General features: G+C 50.1%; 8 protein-coding genes across 8 annotated transcripts, besides 4 other annotated features; all 8 read left to right on the top strand.

Moving 5' to 3' along the window:
• Positions 1 to 21,746: part of a sequence feature (sequence corresponds to BAC RPCI93-1D20) that runs on past both edges of the window.
• Positions 856 to 885: a microsatellite.
• Positions 1,261 to 3,894, top strand: Tb927.4.4210 (ATP-dependent zinc metallopeptidase, putative; the record flags this gene model as incomplete). Its single annotated transcript, XM_839478.1, has 1 exon — positions 1,261 to 3,894. One exon carries the CDS (start codon positions 1,261 to 1,263, stop codon positions 3,892 to 3,894), a length of 2,634 nt encoding a protein of 877 aa, XP_844571.1.
• Positions 4,235 to 4,257: a microsatellite.
• Tb927.4.4200 (hypothetical protein, conserved) lies at positions 4,478 to 5,152 on the top strand (the record flags this gene model as incomplete). The annotated part of the gene is made up of 1 exon (XM_839477.1): positions 4,478 to 5,152. One exon carries the CDS (start codon positions 4,478 to 4,480, stop codon positions 5,150 to 5,152), a length of 675 nt encoding a protein of 224 aa, XP_844570.1.
• Positions 5,481 to 5,954, top strand: Tb927.4.4190 (hypothetical protein, conserved; the record flags this gene model as incomplete). Its single annotated transcript, XM_839476.1, has 1 exon — positions 5,481 to 5,954. The coding sequence occupies one exon, from the start codon at positions 5,481 to 5,483 to the stop codon at positions 5,952 to 5,954; it is 474 nt and encodes a 157-aa protein (XP_844569.1).
• On the top strand, positions 7,301 to 9,799 carry Tb927.4.4180 (hypothetical protein, conserved; the record flags this gene model as incomplete). The annotated part of the gene is made up of 1 exon (XM_839475.1): positions 7,301 to 9,799. One exon carries the CDS (start codon positions 7,301 to 7,303, stop codon positions 9,797 to 9,799), a length of 2,499 nt encoding a protein of 832 aa, XP_844568.1.
• Tb927.4.4170 (rRNA methyltransferase, putative) lies at positions 10,755 to 11,609 on the top strand (the record flags this gene model as incomplete). The annotated part of the gene is made up of 1 exon (XM_839474.1): positions 10,755 to 11,609. The coding sequence occupies one exon, from the start codon at positions 10,755 to 10,757 to the stop codon at positions 11,607 to 11,609; it is 855 nt and encodes a 284-aa protein (XP_844567.1).
• On the top strand, positions 11,793 to 14,540 carry Tb927.4.4160 (hypothetical protein, conserved; the record flags this gene model as incomplete). The annotated part of the gene is made up of 1 exon (XM_839473.1): positions 11,793 to 14,540. One exon carries the CDS (start codon positions 11,793 to 11,795, stop codon positions 14,538 to 14,540), a length of 2,748 nt encoding a protein of 915 aa, XP_844566.1.
• Positions 15,076 to 15,098: a sequence feature (AT_rich).
• Positions 15,189 to 17,993, top strand: Tb927.4.4150 (hypothetical protein, conserved; the record flags this gene model as incomplete). Its single annotated transcript, XM_839472.1, has 1 exon — positions 15,189 to 17,993. One exon carries the CDS (start codon positions 15,189 to 15,191, stop codon positions 17,991 to 17,993), a length of 2,805 nt encoding a protein of 934 aa, XP_844565.1.
• Tb927.4.4140 (hypothetical protein, conserved) lies at positions 18,621 to 20,609 on the top strand (the record flags this gene model as incomplete). The annotated part of the gene is made up of 1 exon (XM_839471.1): positions 18,621 to 20,609. One exon carries the CDS (start codon positions 18,621 to 18,623, stop codon positions 20,607 to 20,609), a length of 1,989 nt encoding a protein of 662 aa, XP_844564.1.

Genomic DNA, 21,746 nt, shown 5'->3' with positions numbered 1-21,746 from the left:
TCTGCAGTTTTCCTTTCCTTTTTCCCCCCTCCTGATGAACTCGCGATTCGTGTTTGTAACGTTCAGGAACTGTCACCATAATAATACAATCATTTGTGGAAGGTTACGGCGTGACAAAAGCAGATGGTAGTCCTTTAATTGTTCTTGTGGCTACTGTTATGCAGTTACATATGGATGGGATTGTGTTAAACATAGCATGAGAAGGAGGTTGTTGTTTGTTTGTTTTTGCATACGCAAGGAAAAGGTGGTATATTCCATGTAATGCCTTTCATTTAAATTGGCTTTTTTTTTTCTCCCAGATTCCCTGGACGGTGATGCTTTGAACACGCGTTGTTATGGGCAGTGCTTTTGGATCTCACTAAACCCACCTTCGGCAAGTAATAATTTAAAAAAAACTGGAGCAAGCGCCTGCTGTGCAAGCCAGTCGATATATTATGCAGGTAATCACATCATGAACAAGATTACACATATTTATTTATTTTATTTGCGTAGAGTGAAGAGAACAAAAGGGAGTGGTCTGCCGTAAGAGCATAACATCTTCGAGGTAAAACTTCTTCGATATTCCCTTGTGGTCCTTCATTGACTATCAATGTTTTGACGTGGGGAAGGAATAGTTATAGAAATTTCTTTTTCTTTTTTTTCCTTTTGAACAGAGGATTATTATGCGTTGCGCTTCCTCCGTTGTGACCAGTTTCATGACTGACTGCTTCGGCTGGGAATAGACGTTTCTTTTTTACAACACCGTGTCGTGTTTCGCATCTGCGTCTCGGGTAATTATCACCTCGCGTTTAGATTATTATTCTTATCGGTGCACGTGTACGTATTTATTTGTCTTTTTATCGACGCGTATTTGCATTTCTTTTTTTTCTTTTTTTCTTTTTTTTTACCTATCTGCACACCCGCCGCCACACCATTGGCTGCCCTTCAAACGCTCTCGAAATCAACTTCCCTACCACCACCACCAACCGAACATATGTCAACACATATAAACTACAGTGACAAAGGCAGTAATTAGATGTGGCGCATATAAAAAGCAACAAAACGATTTCACATGCCGTTAGTTGCAAAGCTCGTGGAGCACAACTGCATCTCTGTACGTGTCTGTGCATGTCATGTGCGTGAATTTGAATAGGCGCTTGTTCTACACCCGTTTCATTATATACCCTCTTTCTTTTCTTTGTTGTTTTGTTCTCTCCCCCTCCCCCCTTCCACACATTATGTAGTAACATTTGGGTATATATTTTTTTCTTTTCTTCCGAAATGCGCCGCTACTTGCTCGCCTCATTGCCAATGGCCCACAGGCCGCGCTACCCGTCCCACACTGGTCTCGTTATTTCAATGAGTCATGTTAGTTTTGAGCCAAAGCAGCAAAGCAAACTGCAGGTATTGACTGCTTATTCGGTTGCACGTGACTCATCTCCCCAATTTGGCAGAAGTTCGCCATTCAACCATTTGCGGCAATTAGTCACAGCGTTTGGCACATCGATGGCGGTGAAGCAGTTGTCTCGTGGTAAAATTCTCTCTGCGAAACCCTCTGATGGGGGAAATAACACGGCTGGTGAGCAGAATGGTAGGGACAAAAAGGAAGAGGAAAGCCCCATATTCCCGAATTCATCTTCAGAAGATGACAACACCGAGGAGTTGATAGTTGCACGCTCTGTGCTCTTCGTATTGGTGATGCTTGGAACTTCCTACGTATTGTACAAGCTTTCTCAGCCCTTGGGTAAACAAACTGGATGGGCATCGCTATTAAAGAATGCTGAGATCGTAAAGAGCATTAAGTTATACCACAACTACGCGCAGGTGTATCTCAGTGAAGGAAAGGTTTACCTCGGACTGGTAGACGACCAGCACACCCAAGAAAAGCTGGAAAAACTGAATAAGGCGTATAATGATGCAGTAACGACGAGAATAAAAGAGCCGCGGCCGCAAGGGAATGGGGAGACGGTAACAACGAAATCGGAGGGAATCGAGGTATCGCTGCAGGGAACGCCACTGGGAGAGCAAGCGCTGGTAGTGTTGGGTGTTTTCGCGTGGGTTGTGCCGTTCGTGTTCTTCCCTGTGTTTGTGATGGTTCTCTCCAATTCCATTGGTAAGTCACTCGCGCTGACGTTGGAGGCTGGTAAAAAGACACACAAATCAAAGGAAATGGTGTTTCGTGTGGAACTCTCATCCAGCACACGCTTCAAGCACATTGCCGGCTTAAAGGAAGCCAAAAAGGAGGTGACTGAGGTGGTAGATTTCCTCCGCCACCCCGAGCGCTATACGTCATTGGGGGCAAAAGTGCCAACTGGGGCACTTCTTCTGGGGCCGCCAGGTACGGGTAAAACACTCCTGGCGAAAGCTGTGGCAGGTGAAAGTGGAGTGGGCTTCATCCCGGTTTGCGGTTCGGACTTCGTGGAGTTGTATGTGGGGATGGGCGCATTGCGTGTTAGGCAGTTGTTTGAGGTTGCGAAGAAGCAGCGTTGCATCGTTTATATTGACGAGATTGATGCCATTGGGCTGAAACGAACGGGTGCTGGTATCGGCGAAAAGCAGGAGCAAGAACATACACTTAATGAACTGCTAACACAATTGGATGGATTCAGTAGCAGCCGTCGTGGAGACGTTATGATATTGGCATCTAGTAACGTATCGCAGGAGCAGCTGGATCCGGCGCTTGTACGTCCTGGAAGGTTTGACCGTATTATTCACGTAGACATGCCCGTCATATCGGAGAGAATTGATATATTTAAGGTCCACCTCAGTGCGTTGACATTGGTGAAGGAAAGCAACAAGGGTGCTAAGGGTGCAGAGGTGGAACAGCAAACAGAAGAAGCGTCCACAGAATCTTCCGAGTCCAAGAAGTCTGACGCTAAGGCCAACGCCAAGAGTGACGATGAAGGGAAAATGGAGTCGGGGACGGTTCCTTCTTCGGAAAATAAATCACCTACCGCTGATGAGGCTAAGGGTTTCAACAGCTGTGAAGTAAGTACAGCAAACGCAACCACATCCTCACTTGTTGTTAGTAAACTACAAGAAGAGATGGAAGCTGAACAAGAGCTGCTAGAACAGGAGAAACTGACAGGGGACCCCTCCTACGATTTCCGGACGCTTCTCGCAAATAAGAGCGAACGCGAGCGTGCCCTCATTAATTCCTATGCTGAACGCATGAGCAGTCTCTGTCCAGGTTTCACTGGAGCCGACATTGCCAACGTGTGCAATGAAGCCGCTATACTTGCAGCACGAGAAAACAATTCAAATGTTGACATTACCCATTTGGAACGTTCCATTGACCGAGTATTGGCAGGTATTGAGCACCGCAGCCGTGTGCTGTCGCCATTTGAGCGGCAGGTTGTTGCTCACCACGAAGCAGGTCATGCCGTTGCCGGTTGGTTCCTCAACCGCGCTGATCCACTCATGAAAGTTTCCATCGTACCTCGCGGCGGTTCAGCGCTTGGTTACGCTCAATACCTACCGAATGAAAACAATGTGCGGACCGCAGCTGAGATTCGGGACTCCATCAGCGTGACGTTGGGCGGACGCGTGGCGGAGAAGATTTTTTTCAACCATCTTTCCACAGGTGCATCCGATGATCTCAACAAGGTGGCACGAATGGCGTACATGTTTGTTAGTTCATTCGCACCACGGCCTGTGTACCCCGCTCCAGGTACTGCGGGGACGCGCATTGTGAAACCGTTCGGGCCCAAAGTGTCAAACCATATCGATGTGGAGGCAAAGAAGCTGGTCGATGAAATATATGAGCAGACATATAGTCTGTTGTTATCGAAAAAGGAGGAGATGGAAACGCTTGCCAAACACTTGTTGGAAAACGAGGTGTTAACCTTCGATGACGTGGTGAGGTATCTTGGCACACGCAAGGCGAGGGAAACAGACCGTAAGAAGGGCGTGTGATTTCATACACGTCATATTCATAACTACTTTCAGTTACTACGCAGTTCCTCCGGAAGCTGCATTCCACGCCCCGCACGATGATGAATTTGCACCATATGGAGGGACTGTCAAGAATGGTCTTGGGAGTGGGTTAGTTTTGTTCTCTCTACTTAAAAGAATGACCAACCACGCGTGCAGCAAAGAAGACCGCTGACTTTTCGCAGCAAGTGTACCTATTGTTTTCCCCTTACGTGCGCTTGTCGCAGGGCAGTGTGGGTGAATGAGCCCGATGGAAGAATTGTAGTTAAATGGTCAGAAAGAAGAAATATTTGGCCTCCACCAACGATTATTATATTTCAACCACACACACACACACACACACACTTACCCTCCCTTCACACTCAGTGGCTTAACCGTAAGCATCGTTTGCTGCAGTGCATTCGCTGTCGACATCTCAGCGTCTCCTCCACTTAGTCTTATCACACTTTGTTTCGCTTATCTGTGTACACCTGCCAGTACTGTAAGTATAAGGGGGGGGAGTTGTACCCAAGACAGGTGCGGCAAACCTGTCAAAAAGGATAGTTCAGGTTCCAAGACAGAGGCGATGCGATCCAACTGCGCACCACTAGGCAGAGTGAAGATCCGCATACTTGATCTTACGGTCCTTTCAGAGGACGCCAGTGACTTCGTTTACGATGGATTATATGTTGTTTCCCGGCTAGGTCCTGATGCTCAGCGGACAAATATTCTTTGCAATGGCGCAGACAGTGCCGGAGGTAGGTGTTGGAACGAAGTGTTTATGTTTCATTTTGAAGGTAATCCCCCCGAGTTCCGTGAAACTGCCCCAACGCTGTCAAAGTCAGGGCTAGACGTCACTGTTGGCCAGCACATCTCCACATATCACGACGGTCCCTCTTTAGGAAATCCCTCAAGGGAATATATTCTTCCGCAGCAACCCCACGAGGTGAAGCGTGGTTTACTCGCGCCGCCATGGATGGGAGGATCTTGTGCACTTCCAGCCATAACGCTGGAGCTCTGGCGCTATTCTCTTAGCTCTGACGATTGCCTCGCGAGATATCAGTTTTGCATTCCGCTTGAGATGAGCAGCGGGAATATCGCTGACCGAGTCGTGCGGCTCGCAAGCGCATCTTCGTACTCCGTTCAATTTGCGCTCCGCATCCGGGTGGCACTCTCTGGGTATGACGGGGGGGCGTTAGGCTTCGAGAACTACATGCCGGCCATGTCTCCTGCAAACCTCCCTGTTCTATGGAGACACTGAAGCGCACCTACTTATGGGGTTTCTCGACGGCAACCACAGCCATCGACGGAACTCTATGAAAAATCGTACGTGGACTCCGCAGTGTACAACAACGATCCGATGAAAATGGTGTCCTGCATCGATGGATCTTCCTCTCACTTTGTGTTGCTTCCCTCCACAATCCTTTCTGTCACTCAGCTTTCGGGGCATTTTCATGTTGCTTTTTTACCTGTCAACCGGTTTACTGCTACCATCCCCTCCCCTTGTGTTCCCACTTCGAAAAATTGTCCAGAGTGGTATCTGTACAAAGGTCATATCAATAAAGCCTTTCGGAAAGAAAGCGGGTTAAATGGGCAAGCTCCAGGTGTGCATTTGCGCCGCACGCAACCTTCATGAGCAGTCGGCGCCCTGCATGCCCGACCCTTACTGTTGTGTGCGATTGGGCGATACGACGTACAAAACAAAAATCGTGAATAATACATGTAATCCCGTATGGAACCAAACTCTTCGGTTCTATGTGGCGGACGAAAACACCGCGCATCTCTGTGTTGAGCTTTGGACAACCGACGTCATTACGGATGGAGTGTTGGGGTCAATCTGTCTGCCCCTTTCAGGCCTAACGATGGGTATCATTCAGGACTCGTGGTATCTCCTCTCACATTCGCCCACGAACGCGGAGCTGCGCATCCGTCTTTTAGCATGCGACTTCGGCAAGCAGCCGCATCCCAACCAGCGATGGAAGATAACAAATGATATCAACAACTGTAGCGTGCTAGCCGCTGACGAGAAACTGTCAGCTGCAGCTCCTGCTCTCATGGCTTAAACATGACTCTCGCTGATGTACAGCTCTCATGTGTGTTCATCCCTTCTTTGGATGTCTCAGTTGCGATGTAATCAGCATATAAAATATGAATGTGAGGGAAAAGGAGAAAATCTGGGAGTAATTGGGCCTGTGGACGAGTAATGAAAAAGAAAAAAATTGTGAAAAACGGTAGCGTTGCCCCTTCGTAATCAGAACCAAGCACTGGGAAACAGATGGCACAAACATGCTGTGAAGTGGTGTATTTGATATGTAGAACAGAGTTCCTGTCTAAGAACCCTCCAAAGGTCTCGCACTCTGGAGCCCCTGCAGGCAAGTTCACCGGTACCTTCGATGGCTTTTTTTTTTCCTTTACGGAAAGGAAGGGGAGTTCACAGCGAATACACTTCCCAGTTTACTTTTCTTAATTTTCCTCTACTTTTAAAAGACAATCCCGTGAGATATGTACTACAGGTATAAGGCAGCAGTGCGAGTATGCAAAGCATTCGGCATTAACGCAGGCCGGCACACTTCGTTTATTTCTTTTGCTATCCCGGAATATAGCTTATATCCAAGAAGAAAAAGAGAACTCCCTCTTCCCCTGCCCTCCTGACAGCAGCCGCGTCGAATGGGAAAACTTAAACATTGAAAAAGTATGTCTAACGTTGGGAGTCGTGAATTGGCTGGAAGAGTGGAAAAAGCAACGGGTGTGAAACCTTCAATGAGACCAATCCCTGCATGGGAAAAGTGTTAATTTGTTGTAAATGCTTCTATTTTGTTTTCAAATGTCACCAAGTCTGGTCTACCTTCCTTCAACTCTTGTGAAAGAGACTGCGAAGGAAAATTCTTTGTTTGTCTGAAAGTGCATATAGGAGTGGAAACCGGTACCGGTTTCCCCCTTTGTTTTGTATTGGGGTAGTACCAGCGTTTATTTAATACCACGCGGGTGCGGATAGTCATCCAACTGATAGTGAAAGAGAGACAAACCGGCGATTAAGGAAAACGTGCACGCTGCTTTTTTCCTTCAGAGGGAGTCAACTGCACCCAGCGCGTGGAACGGTGACTTGAGTTCCTAACACTTTATGTACGCTTTCAACTGGCTTGCCCTTGCGCACGCAAACCACTACTTCCGCGCACCCGAAACTAAGCCTGCCACTCGAAGAGGACACGTAAAAGGGGGAACCCACAATTCACCAGACTTGTTTGCACGTTGCTTCGCTTTCCACCCACCCCTTCTCCTCTTCTCTACAAAGGTTCACCCACCTATTGCCGCAAGCGGTAGGTGTCTTTTCAGCCATAGTGTGTCAAGTTGTTGTTACGCTACCAACCAACTGGGGCTCTCAAAGTAAGGCTGCTGCGCGTTGAAGAAGATGAGCGACACGGAATCTATTCAGTTTAACGAGGTCACAGACAACGAAGAACCAAACGTTTCTGTCGGCTCAAGGGCTATGCCACAGGGAGTTGATAAGACTGGTTCTGCTCAGCAGTTTAACAGACCACCACTCCATGGCGTACTGTCGCCAACAGCACGAAAAGGTCAGATGTACTCATCGTCGGCCTCAACGCCGAAATTTGTGGTGCTGAACGATGAGGGCGTAGGGGACTCAGACCACACAGAGTCCCTTCAGTTCAAAGAGCTAACAGACGTTGATTCCCCAAGCACCAGGGGAGAGGCGAAGGCCCTCTCTAGGAGCATAAGTAACCGCCCTGTTACTCAGGAGTCCAAACGTCCTCCGCTTCACAGTGCAGTTCCACAGGCCTCCCGCAGGAGCCATGGGCAGTCCTCTGAGGGGACAAGTTTACATTTCGTTGTCCATGGTGACGCGGAAGGTGACGACGACTTTGATGACAGCGATTCTATACAGTTTCATACAGAAGGAGCTTCACGTAACGTATCTTTTAAAGTGCAGTCCACCACTTCGATGGCAGAAACCAAACGGGGTGCATCTGCAGTAAGGGGACAACAGTTGGTGAATATGGAGACAGCAGATGACTCCCTTGTTTTCTTCGTGGAGGACACGCAATCGTCCATTGGCAAGAAGATTAACTCCCAGCGGGAAAACTCGCACGATGACACCATTAGCTTTGTGGTTGAAGATCCAGTAACCGGTGGTGGGGAGGGCACGAGCAGTGCCGAGAAGAGCATAAGCTTTGTTATTGCTAGTGCCGATGAAGCGTCAGAGAAGTCACCTCCAGTGCCGCTGGCCGCTGGTGGAAAACGGATCTCCACCTCGCCATCACCGAAGTCCCCTTCAGAGAAAGTGTCGAAGCGTGCCGCCGGGTCTGGGAATGCACAAAGAAAATCTAAAAGGACTAGTGTCTCCAAAAAGGCACAAGGCCCAAAGGAAGTAGGGACGGGGTCTGCACGGGCGAACAGTAGAGGCAGTACGCCCCAACACGTCTCTAACGGCGGAGCGGGAGAGGGCGCAACCTTCAACGTGTACAAGGTGGGTGGTAAGCACACTCTAAATAAGGCTGGAGCTACTGCTCTGCGCCCCGCGGCCGAAGGAGGATTGGCCCCGCGTACCACAAATTTGGCCGGGGGGCGGGTCCTGAATGAAAGGCAAGCCGCGGAAGATAATGAGACAATAGCTAGTTTGGTGCCCAACGCCGCTACACTCCTGCCGCTCCCATTCCCACAAACGCCGGGACGCAAAGTTTCCTTGAAGGCCCCCGATGTGGAAGAAATGGTTCTTCAAGCTAAGGTGCACACGGAGTACTGGCGAATGTTTAACGACGTCCAGCGGGAAGAAGTGGTGCAACTGACGGAGCGGATTGTGCGCACACGTGAGGGAGGTACGAACGTTTGGGAGGGAAAGGCTGAAAAAGAGAGGCCGAGTCAAACGAGCAGGCCCCTCTGCTTTTCTGATCTCTTCAAGAAGACTCGGAAAGATAGCAACAGGTCGGGGAATAGGGGAAGAACAAATGCTGGAGGGGCCCACACGTCGCCGGGTGCAATGTCGACGGGTTGTGGTCGCTTAACCGATGAAAATAAGCCATCTGCTAACCATTTGGGGGGCTGCTATGAAACCGGTATCGGAACCTTGCGTATTCCCAGTCCGAACAAACGTCGGTGGCCTCTTACACGCAAGGCGAGGCGGCCGCGACCACCCAAAACGGAAAAAACAGGCAATTCACGCTTCGAGAATATCAGTAAGGAGGTGCGAGATGACGCATTGGCAAAGTTTGCCGAGTTGTCCGGCGTCGCTTGGCCTCCGTCGTCGAGAGATGAGTTGTTCTTCCTTACCGGCGTACGCCTCACGCCAAAGCAGCGCGAACAGTTCTATGAGTCGATGCAGCTTTACACTGTAGCATCGTGGAAGGTAAACATGAATGTGTACGCGGCGTGCGAGCAGGAAACAGCCCCTTCCAACGCCCGTGAGGTGAAGCGGAAAGTGAGGGTGACACGCACAACACTCTTGCGGAAGGCTTTCGCGGTAATGGATATCGAAAAAACCGGTGTCATCAGCGTCGCGCTACTTCCCTCGGTGCGACAGCTTCTTGAGGAGGAACGGCGAAATCTTCAAGACGCACTGAGTGGCCGTAAAACGCAGGAGGCTTTCCTCACTCGCTCACGAAATGAGAAGGCCAAACTCAGCGGCAGAGTAAACACAACAGTTTCCCAAAAGAAGACGGAAGGTGATGACGATGTGAAAGCCGTTAGTGCACTGCGTATTTATAGACTTGTACTGGACGTACTCCTCCCGCTCCTCGGTGCCTCAGGCTTGCTGACATTCGACTTCACAACGGTGGGGTTACTTGTGTTTGGCACGTTGGGCCTATCCACAGCGGGTGCCAGTCCGAGTTTTCTGAAATGGCGGGAGGCCACCCTCCGCTGTTTTGATTCTCTACTGAAACACCCCGTGTAGTCACTAGCAAGAGTCGCGCGTTTGTGTAAAAGGCACCATACGACCCACCAATACACACTCGCAGGAAAGAAGTGGTAACGGCAGCTGTACTTCTGGACAGGGGGAGCTCTCTCTCTCTACAAGAATAGACTCCACGGATAGATATAAATAGAGAAGGGGAGGATCCTCTACTCCCCTCGGTAGACTTTCATGTATGTGTACAGGGATATAGATACACATTGCTGTTGCTAGTGTTACGCCATAACTACACTGGTTTGGCACCAGGTACGTTACAGTAGGTGCTTTACATTTTCGGAGACCTTGATATCGCAGTTTAACTTGTCTAAGTTGAGTGGCGCAAAGCTTTACCCGTCTTTTGACTTTTGTCTTATTTTTTAGATTTTTATTCCCTTCTGAGTATGGAGAGAGCACTACGCATACATACACAATTACTTCATCCGGCGCCACCTCCTCTTTTTGGGATTTTCTCTTGTTCGAACGGTCCTACATTGTGTTTACGCCACGCGGTGGGCCCTAGCGATTTCGCATCCGCTGGCTGTATACAGGAGTGAGAAGCGTGGGTTTCATCTCTCTCTTACTCCAAGCCTTTATCACCCCACTACTTATATATATATCATGTTTGTTATGAGGTGAGTAGTTTGAAATACTTTTGTTTAGAAGAGGAGTGGGTAACATAAATTACAGGGAAGGAGGGTCGAAGCAACCATGAATGTCGGCCACAGCACTAGTCACATTCCATCGTGAAAAATATGACAAAAAGGGGGTGCATCTAAACAAACCGCACTATGCTCTCTTGAGCTCCATATCTACCCTATATTTTATGTTCCTTTACTTAAATATCACCTTTACGCTTCCTGCGCACATACAAATCAGCTGCGACGAAGGCGTCGCAGACAGTAGCCCAGGGACACGCTCAGTGCGCCTCTTATTTTGTCCGTAGGGAAGGGGGAAACAAATGTACAGGTGCCGTTCCGCTTACAAACTGCTGGAACTCGACGACAAGTTCTCCCTCTTCGGCGGGTGTTGCCGCACAGTTGTGGACCTCGCCGCTGCACCGGGAGGGTTTTCGGAAGTGGCACTGCAGCGCATGACAGCTGCGGAGGATGTGACGTCACGACCTCCCGTAAAACCACTTGTTATCGCGTTTGATACTCGCCCGATGAAGGCGGCACGGGACTTACACGTGGTGCAGTGCAACATTAACGATCATAAACGTGTTATCGCCAGTGTGGAAGAGTTCATTCAGCGGCGAGGAGTCGGTGACGGTGCAGACAGGCAGGTGGACGTTGTTCTGCATGACGGAGTGTCAGTCGCTAAGTCACACTCTGCCTTCTCTGTTACGTACGCTCAGAACCAAATGGCAGTAGGGGCGTTGCGGCTAGCGTGTGCGCTATTTCTTTTATCCTCACAGCCCGCCGGTACCCGTCAGCCTCCTCGCGCAGAGGATGGCTTAGCATCTTCTTCCAAAGCGGAACCGCAGGGACCAACGTTTGTAACCAAGGCAATGCGGTCAGCCCATTTTAACCAGGTGCTTAGCGCCATGAAAGCATACTTCCGCCATGTTTCTGTCCACAGGCCAGCAGAGTGCAACGCTGCTAGCAGTGAAACGTATGTTGTGGCACGCGGTTTCATGAGTCACGCTAGGAACCGGCGGAACCCACTATTTTTGAATCAGCGACAACGTTTGCTGAGCCTACCGCCCTTTTCGGAAGACGTGCTACCGGGGCGGCAGATTGTGTGGCGTTGTTGGGGGTGCCACATGTACTGCATGGGTGCTGCGCCTTGCATTAACTGCAGTCGCGTGGACTAGTGTATACTATTGAAGACGAACTACCCTTTAATTACCCCCTCGTGGTCGGTGACGCTGGTGCCATTAACGTCTCAGTCCCCTGTATCTTTCTTGGTATAGAAACTAAATCGAGATACCAGATTGTTCGGCAAGTTGTTTTCTGCCAAATTTTGCCTTCAGGACAAGTTGCTGCCTTTTTTTTTTATGTACCCTTTCATAGAACCTCGGAAAATTGGCGAGAAGTATAGAGTAGAGAAAAATATGCGATGTCTTAGTCTTCTCCCCCGGGGGTGCGGCCCAATGATAAGTGTTATGCATGTTCGCTTCATAACTTCATTGAGCCCGGCGGGTGCAACAGCCGCAGGTTTTCAGCCTATCAATTCAACGTGGACGAACACGTTGGGGACAGCGACGACATTTGCTAGCACTGATCAGAGTAAAAGGGAAGTGAAAGCGGAAGGTGGAGCGTGTACCACATATCTTGCACCGAAAAGCAGGGCCCGAAAGCGCACAGTCACAGGGACCGTAAAAATTCTGATGTCGATGGCGTGCACCTCAGAGAGGGAAACGAAAAGAAGCACCGTCATCACAACCGCCGCTTGTGCGGAGGAGACAAAAGAAGCAGCTGAGGGAACTGTGGCTGTCGATGTCACGCCGCAGCCCGTAGACCCACGGCGGCTCCTCAGGGTACTTCGGGCGTATATTCGCAGTGAGGCTCTTCTGGAAAAACTCTGCCGCTCTAAGATACCTGCAGTGCGACGCCACTATTTGGTCATTCGTGCACGGCGGCAGCGACTTCCGGTGCTTCACCGGGACATTCTTCTGAACGAAGTTACACGTGTTGTTGAGCGGCGCGAGGTTCCCCTCATTGAAGTCGCTCGGTTACTTAAACTGCGCTGGCCCGCACAATTTACGGATCTTTCCGGCAGCCGTTGCCTTTCTTTTTTGAAGCGCAGCCTTATGTCGTGGATTGCGGAGTTACTGCGAGAGGGTAAGCTTGCACCAGATGGCGCGCGGACGGTACTGTCGCAGTGCCCGCGGCTCTTTCATGGGCACATATCGCTCATGAGCTCTATTGTAGAACGGGCGCTCCTTGACGTCAACACAATACAAAACCCTGAGCCTATCATAGTTTTGATGTGGTCGGTGAATGAAGCGGGCACACATGCACCCAATCACTTTTGGAGGCGTGTTGTGGGGAGGCTTGCGCAGTTGAATCGCTCGCTGAGGCATAGATTCGGAGACACGGTGCAGCTGGGGAAATGTGAGAGCGGGCACAAGGGTGACACTGCCGTCTGCAGCGCTCCTGGTGATAAGGGAAAGGACTGTGGGGAAACCGATATCAAAAGCAACAACGATAATAAGGAGGGTAATATTAATGACACCAAGCGCAACTATACGGTGGGTCATGTGTTTTCTGGACTTACAACTAGGCAGCTATTCCGTGTTTTACGAGTACTTCGAAAGGAATGCTGGTGCAACGATGTCTCTACCGTTTACGACTTTGTTGACAAGGCTCTAAAAAATATTGCCCTTGAGGTGGATGCTATTGGATCATGTGAAGCCACTTCTCAAAAGCGCCCAATGTCAAGGCAAACAATCACCCAGCGCGTAAAAAAATCAGCGGACCTCACTCCGAAGGAGTTGCTCTCGCTGTTGAGCATCGCGGGCGAACTGGGTGTTGACTTCCATGCATCACTTGCGAGGACATCGGACTTTCTCCTGGCGCCAATGGTACATTATTTGGACCGAGGGCAGTTGTTGCAGTTGTCTTTTTTTGTTCGAAAGACACACTGCGACTCGCCAACGCTTTTGCAATCGATGGCGAATGAAATTGTACGGCGCGGGGTGAATTATCCAGTTTCGCTTAGCGTGAGCAAGGCGGTCTTGCGCACGGCGCTTCAGAAGCCAGTTCTGCTTTCACAACTCACCCTCACACCACTTGTTGATCATGTCATATCTTTATGTAAGACATATGGCTGGTATATGCGAGCCTCGCAGCTGCTTGGTTGGGCGGAAGTGTTATATGATCTTTCTCGTCGCCACGACCCATCGTCATCTGTTGGCGTCAACGTACGTTCGTGTGTAGAAAGACTCGCAGCGCCGTTGCGTGCTATGCTCGAGGTGGGCGTGGTGCCGATGACCGTCGTTTCCCGCTTCATTGAGCTCACGGTTATTCTCGGCATGCGCGCAAAGCCACTTCAATATACGCAATCCATCAAACTGTGGGAGGAGCGCAATGCTGCGGCGAACGCGCGTATAACTTTTGCGAAGAGTGTCTTGAATAAAGAGAATGACACGTTGATTCCGATGGCGGAGTTCCCGTACAACGCAGCAGAATTGGAGGATTCTGGTGAGGTGGGCGAGGTGACCTCCCGTTCTACTGCTGAGCTGTGCAGGGCAGCGCGTCAGGTGTATGATGAGCTAATTTACTTGTTTGAGATGCAGATGATCATGCGCTCGCCGATCACACAAAAGGAGGAGGATCGGCTGAATGACACGTTTAGTCACGTCGGGTTGTACAACATTGTTGTTGGTGCCAGAGCCATGTGGCGGGTACATCTTCAGCCTTCTTCTTTTCCTTCAGCCAATGCCTCTTGTGTTGAGGGCGTCGTTCCATTGAGTTCGCCTCACCGTATTTCCTCTACACCGCCTCGAGCACTACCTGTGTGGGTGGAGCGACGCGTTAACGCTATTGTCGAGGGCCGCATAAGGCGGGCGAATATAAGCGCCACCTCAACCGACGAGGATGTGCTCCGTTTGTTCGGGCAACGCCGCTGTAACGCAGCAAAAGTGCGTCACTTCATGCAACTGCTGATGGAGGAGTCGTCGTTGGTCTTGGTTAAGCAGCAGCGTTTCGTCTGGATTTTTACGGTGGAACTGGCGCGCCGATTTGGTGGGGAGCAGGAGCAGCAAATGGCACAGGAAATGTTAGCGAAGGTGCTTTATTAGTCCACAGGGCTGAGTGAGCAGCTAAAGAGGCAAATTAAGGAGCCTCAAAGGTACTGAGATGTGGGTAATACGTGCGCAACTGGAGCTAGTTGTGCAGTTGAGGAGGGTATTTGGTGGGATTTTGCGTGGTCTCTGTATCACGTCAACCACGCGAATGCGGATTGTTCCTTTTCAGTTGTGCCACTTATCTAACAAGTTGATTCGCCTTCATGCGCATCGATGTGTCGCGGCCGACAGTAGGCTGAGGCCAGGCAAAGCTAATCCGCGAAGTGAAGTTTGAAGTAAACATCATCGCACGAAATGATGACTTGGGACATGGCCGCAATTTGTTACGTACACAACATGAAGGGGAGCTGTGTGGTCCAGTTTATGCTTCCACAGTTCCTTTTTCTCTGTTCGCAGATGTCTGCATTTACTGATTTCTGAGTTGTATGCTCGCACTGGGGGGGTTGTTAAGTGTGCTGCATGATTTCTTTTCGACGATGTGTCGTTCACACCAGTCGCGTAGTTTGCGTTATTCTGTTTGGGACACACGTTATTATTTTATTTTATTTTTTACACCAATAAAAAACATTGGGGATATACTCTCTCTCTCCCTCCACTTCTCCTCATTATGTGTTTGTAGGTCAAGTCAATAAAATTAGCTTGATGTACCGTCTTTATCGTCGGACTGTAGGCTATCAGACGCTACACCAGAGGTTGTCAGCGTGCCACGTTATGTGTCGCCACGTCTCTACGGATAACAGCGATGGCACAACACCGCCCAAACCGCGACGCAGCGGCATCAGGCGCGTTGTCCCTTCTGATGAGGAAATGGCGGAACTGCACGATCTCGAGCAGGAGGTGGCATCCACAACTTCCTCTCGGTCGAAGCAGTCGGCGCTCTCTGGTGTCATGGTGGAACCCATGCGCTTCTCCACTTCCGGTGACTCGGGAATGGAAGGCGATGGGGACGATTTAGGGGAGTTAGAAGCCGAAGGGGACGAAGAGGGTGTAGGAACAAATTCGTTGGCTGAAGCGGAAAACGTATACAAAAGACACAATGATGGAGGTGCGCTGGAGAAGCGGGGCTTGGCGATCCCACCATCAGGGAAACCGACAGACCCGCTGCTGGCCAACAGGGACGATGAAGGAGAAGGGGGCGCGGTGCCTTTGTCACAGGCGGAGGAAATGACGGTGAGTCGCAGCACACTTGAACGACAAGCTTGTGTGCGCTCGCTTTCCCTAGAGGAGTTGGTGGAGGCTGTGACTCTTTACCTGCGTGCGACGAAGAACCCACGGCTGGTGTCCGCCGATGAGGAACATATCTTTTTTCCTGTTCTCATGGAGCGTCTGAATGAATTCCACGTCAGCCAGTTGCTGGATGTTGTGGAATGCCACTGGGCCCGTTCCACACTTGTGCGGTACGGTACAACCTTCAAGGATATGGTTCGTGACAGAATTGCACTTATTGCAACCGCGGCGGCAAAGAGCGCCTCCAAGCGGCCGGCGGCTGCGGGGGAGAGTGGTAATGATAACAGGGATGGTGGTGCCGTGGAGGAGGAAGCTGATGATTATGATGAACAAGGAGGTGCAGTGTACGTGCACGAGGCAGAGGAGAAAACTTCAGACCTTATCATCCTTCGTGCGGCCGAGGAAATGTCACCCGAGACAGTGCTGCGGTGCATCATTGTTATGGGCATGAGTGCTGGTCGTAGAAAGCGGGACCTGCAATTCTTTCAGGCGATGGGTATGTTTTTAGTTCACCACATTAATCACTACAAAGATCCACACGAATTGGTGCGTGTGCTCACGGCTTTTGCTCGCGCTAAGATCGTTCCACCTAAACGTTTCCTGGCGCTCTTAGGTCGGCGTTTTGCTGTGCTCAACAAACGGAAAAAGTTAGGCTCATTGCCTAGTTACCGAGCGTCCGTTAACCTTTACAAAATGGGCCACGATCAGATGAACACTTTTCGGTTTCTTGCGGACTGCATTTTGGAGACAATTGATTCCAACATTAAAGCGGAGAAGAAACGGCTGCGCTTGGCCCAACTTCAAGGCAGCTCTAACATTACCGCCGCTACGACCAACGAAAACGGTGCGACTAATGAGAGCGGATGCGGTGGCTCCACAAGTAGTTCTAACCCAACTGTAACTAATACTACTGGCGCGGGGGATTTAAAGGCAACACACACATCTGAAGGAGCTTCCGACGTCGCATTCATCGGGGATTTGGACCCGCATCTGCTACAGAACCTGAGAGCACGGGAGCGGTTCAAGAGGCTAACGGAACTAAAACCGTCAATGTTTACCAAGCTTCTCCTTGTTCTTGCACGCTTTGGCGCACCGCATCAACAGTACTTACGACCCACAACTGTGCCGCTCATTCTTCCCACATTGCGGGCCTTCCCACCACCGAGTTTTACACGTTTACTTCGCGCCATGTCTCTCTTCAGGACGACGGATTTGGACCTCATCGAACCTGTCATCGACTTCATGGCCGATAGCCTTGGTCCAACAAATGTTGTACCCGCAGATGTGCTGCAAATGGTCCGCCTGGTGGCGCCGCCTGACGTACCGGTACCCCGCAACCTTGTAAAGCTCATATCGTTATGTGAGGCAGTGTACTCCAGCTCGGCCTCGTTCAGCCACTCTGATGGGAAAAGTAGCGATAGCGCTGATGCCGCTGCGTGTGCAATGACCACGTTATCCCCAATACGACCTGGGGATATGTGTGCCGTTGCAGTTGTTTTATTAAAGATTCAAATGAAGGACGATGTGCCACTTGAGGCGTTGGACCCACTCACCCGCTTGATGGAATTCTTTGCAGAGCGAATGTACCTTCTAATGAAGTTACATATCGTTTCATTGACGCACGTTGACGTCTTCACGGATCTTTGCCGACAGCAACAACATCCGGACGTGTCGGGGCATATTGAACGGCTTTGTGCTGAACGGCGTCGTGTAAATGATGCAGAAGGTGATGACGAATATTACAGCCAGTTGGACATTGACGTGCGCGAAACCCTTCACCGCATCCTTATCGTAAACGACTATAACACCTACGGTCAGTACCGCCCCACACCTGGCGTTCTGCAAGTGGACTTCAAGCAGGCACTAACAGAAGTTAGTGCTTTCGATGTGCTTGAGGCGGCAGACCTTTTCGCTCAAGCTTTCTCCAATGCTCTAAAGCCAGCTGTGGAACGGCATCTCAGCAGAAGTATTATCGCTAAGCTGGACGGTGGTGGGGAGGAGGTCATTACGGAGGGGAACAGCATTGTCCTTCGGCCTCCGCGCGAATTACTGCTTACGCGTGAAGATCTTGGGAAGTTTGTGTGCTTGCTTCAACGGACACCGCTGAGGCGGGTGCGGGCATCGCCAGTTGTGTGGCGATTTGTTGAAGAAAAAGCGAAGAAACTGGGGATGGATGATGTACTGAGGGTGGTCGAGAATAAACTGGCCACAGCAGTTTAGCATGAACTCTTTTTGATACCAGAGGCTGTGATCCTCTGAGGGGAGGGGTAATTTAATTATTCACACAAACTGCAGTGGGATGTGCCGCGAGTTGTTGTTTGGGTGAGGAGCGGCACACGGGGAGAGCAGTGGAAAAAGAAGGCAACTGCAATGAGGAAGCAAGTCAGATGTCTTTCCTGTGCTTTGGTAAGGTTTCAACAAGGCCGGAGGTCACTGTGAAACATCGTGTTATGTTTTTTTTTTTGAGATTTGCTCATTTGTTGCCTCGTCATTTTTTCTTTTTTGCTCGTAACACACCCCTAAAGCAGACGCTTACCGCTAAAACAACATCTCCGATGATGCACACATGGTGGTCACACAGATGAATTTCTTACCTATGCATCGAATCACAGTACCGGCTTCAGCGGGACGTGTTTTTCGTACATTCGTGCTTTGGGTACCAGCAGGGATGCATCCCGGAGTAAACTTTTAAACGGTTGTTCATTGCGCACAGTGTTTCTTTGGCATCATTGTTTCTAATGTATTTCTAATCCCTACCCGTTGTGTGTGTAGTAGTATGGGTCAAAACAGTCAAAAACTTTTGTAAAGGAAGAGAAAGGACATACATACCTTTGTTTAGGGTGCGCAATGACTGCAGTTAAGGAGCCTCGGGTAGATTTTGAACTGCACAACTCTTCCATAGCGCGTGACGACGCCTGCCTCCAGTGGTTTTTCTCACGATACCGCGCACACACATCAACTACGTTACCGTCAAGGAGTGACACCAGTGCTGCACCAACAACAAAGGGGAATGATAACATTAAAAACGCTACAGAAGCACTGTTAGTTCAATTGGAGAATGACGTTACCGCCTGCAAGGCTCTCCGCTGGGAGAAATTCAGGTACAGCTCACCAATATATGAGGCAGCATCACCAACTTACCCACTGCGAAGGGGCTCCACAATTGAAACGGTTGTTGAGGAGGTTGAAGATTCCGCTGCCACTACCGGAACAGTGGGGAAACCGCATCGCGTTCTCCGCGTAAAACTTCAGGAATCCTCTCCCAAACATGCTCATGAAGCTCGCGTCAGGAGCGTGCAGGAGGAGCCATCCCGCCACGTATTCGCTGAGATGTTGAGGAAGAAGAATAGGGAGAACCTTGTGAGGAGCATTGAAGAAGCGGAAGCCGCTCGTGGCCACAACGGACACTCGGGATGGTTGCGACCGTATTTTGGTGGTTATTTCCACATGCCGCTTCCCCGCGGCCCCACAAGGTTCCTCGTTTTCCCACAGTGGCACCACGACGTCACTGTCGCAACTGAGAAGCAGCAATGGTTTCCATACTTCCTGCGTGGGAGTTGTTATCAAAAGGTCCCACATGCACGTGTCCCTATTGTTGGCGACGCTGTTGGCCCGCTCCGCATGCCGTGGAATGACTTAGTTCTGGCTGTATCTTTTGCGCGAGAGTTCCCGAGAGAACTCTCCGAGGACTTTGGGGATCGGGTGAGGTTGTGGCGGGATGTTGATGCCATTTACTTGGATGGGCACGCCAATCAAGTGCGTACTGAGCGCCTGGTGCTCTGCAAGACACGTAGCAAGTCACCAGAAATGAACCATCTGTCTGCAGGTGAGACTGCAGTAGTTGGCATGACAGAAGAGGCGGAGGCCGAGGGGAAGGAGACGGAGACGGAAATCATTACCGCAAAACTTCGTGAGTCGGGGTTTCGTGCGTCACTGCAATTTCGCAACCCACGTTACTCACTCACCGTGAAGGGTACCACTTGTATCCCAGAGAGGGCACCGAATCAAAGAATTACTTCATTGTTAGTGCTGGATGAGTATGACAGCTTTGTTCAGCACTTCACATCACCATTTTTGCGTTGGCTTTTTCCACGTGCAACGTACTGTTTGCGGTGGGCTGGTGGTCCCGGCGTGGACTTCAATAGCGCTGAGCGTTCATTGACATTCTTCGGTAAACTGTGGTCGGAGTGGTGGGTTGAGCTGCCACTCCGCGCGGACCGTTTCTTTCTTCGGCTTCGAAACAAATCGTCCCTCGTGCAGCCGCTTACCGCTGGGCAGTGGAAGCAAACATTTTCGGACGTCCAAGTCAACGGAAGCCATGGGAGCCACGCGGTCAGGAGCGGAGAACACTCTTTATTCTGGGCTACGCAAGGCCCGGTGTGGGATGCGGGTCTCATACGCGGATTCCGTGACATATATCCGGGTATGCACTACGCCTCAAGGTGGTATACGGTGCTCTCCATGGAATTGGGCTTCGGCGGCAAGTTGCGGGACGAATCCAAAATGCTCGTTGACGGAGCGTCTCAAACCGGTTGGAGAAAACCAGGTGGAATGATTTATGCGAACGCCTGTTTGATGGACTCCTTCAAGAACCCACCGCGAGCATCTATGGGATTCTCCTTGACTAGCAGGCCACGTGCCAGAGAGGACGCCTTCAACACCCTTGCGCCCTCGTCCTTTGAGTGTAGTTTTAACTGGTGGTTGAAGTTTGGTAGGGACGGTATGAAACTTTTGTCAGGTCTTGTTGAGGGTCAGTCGGTCGATAAAGCCGTATTGCGACCCTCGGCAACGGAGGCGTTTCACCATCTTCGCTGCGGGCTGACGTGGAACTTATGACAATCTCAGCGTATCATTTGTTTGTTTACATGCTCATTTTATCCCCCTCTTCGTTTTTATTTTTTCCGCTCCGGCAAGACGTCTACACAGTGTATTATTACTCAAGTGCACTGCTAGGCGGAGAGAGTAAGGCTGCACGGTTGAGAGTGAGTTGGTGTGTGTTGTGTCCCCTGGCGATGGCGTCCGGTCTTCGGCAGCAACGATTTCAATGAAGACACAAAGAAAATACGAACAAGAAAAAAAAGTGTTACGCTACTTCTGTGCTGACTGCAACTCCCCATTCAGTAGTGGTGTTTTGGCTCCACACGTTATGTATTTGAGTTGCTGTTGAAGGTGCCGGGACCCAAACCGTCCTCCTATCACATCTTATTTTTAACATTCTTCCTTGGCAATTCCCTGCGTTGGTATGTCTTCCCGCGCATTTATTTCGGACCTGTTTGGGTTGGTGTCGAATTTGGTTTGGCATCAGCGACTGTGGGGGAGGGAGAGGTACGAGTGCTAATTGGAACAGGGCGAATGGCCTATGTGAAGGATACCAAAATAATGCAGAAAACAACAGCGGATCATGTCCCTTTCTTTTCCCACTGTAATCCTTAGTTTCTTTTTCGGTGTATCTGCGATTAACCTTGTCCTTTTTTTTTCGCTGATTTGCGCGGGCATGTTTCGCCGAGCTGTGCGTTACGTGTGCCACGTGAAGGTACTGTTATTCTGTCGCAGGGGTAAACGTGCAACGAACGGAACTCTGGTGAGTATTTTCTCGTGTTTTTTTTCACTGGCGCAGGGGTTTTGAGTTGCCACACACCTCCTCGTCTGGCTGTTGAAGGGGAGTTGTACCTTCAGTGTACTTTCTGCATTACGACCAACTGGTGATTGGAAATCATACATGTTTTGTTAAGAACTGCACATTTTGCACTCCTTCCCGGCCTATCATGTGGTGACACACATATACATGCATAAAGAGGGATAAAGAAACTTCAACGATTCACCTGAGCGGCCGGTATCCAATTGCCGTTTTGTTCATCTCTTTGAAACTACGCACCATTGTTGTTGTTTTTCCCCCTCCTCTTCCCAATGGACCACACGCGCGCCGACTCTTCACTATCGTCATGAACAAATTCCTGGATGCACACATATTCC

Source organism: Trypanosoma brucei, chromosome 4, assembly GCF_000002445.2.
Source record: "Trypanosoma brucei brucei TREU927 chromosome 4, complete sequence".
Classification (NCBI taxonomy): domain Eukaryota; phylum Euglenozoa; class Kinetoplastea; order Trypanosomatida; family Trypanosomatidae; genus Trypanosoma; species Trypanosoma brucei.
This window is presented reverse-complemented; position numbering and strand designations above follow the sequence as displayed.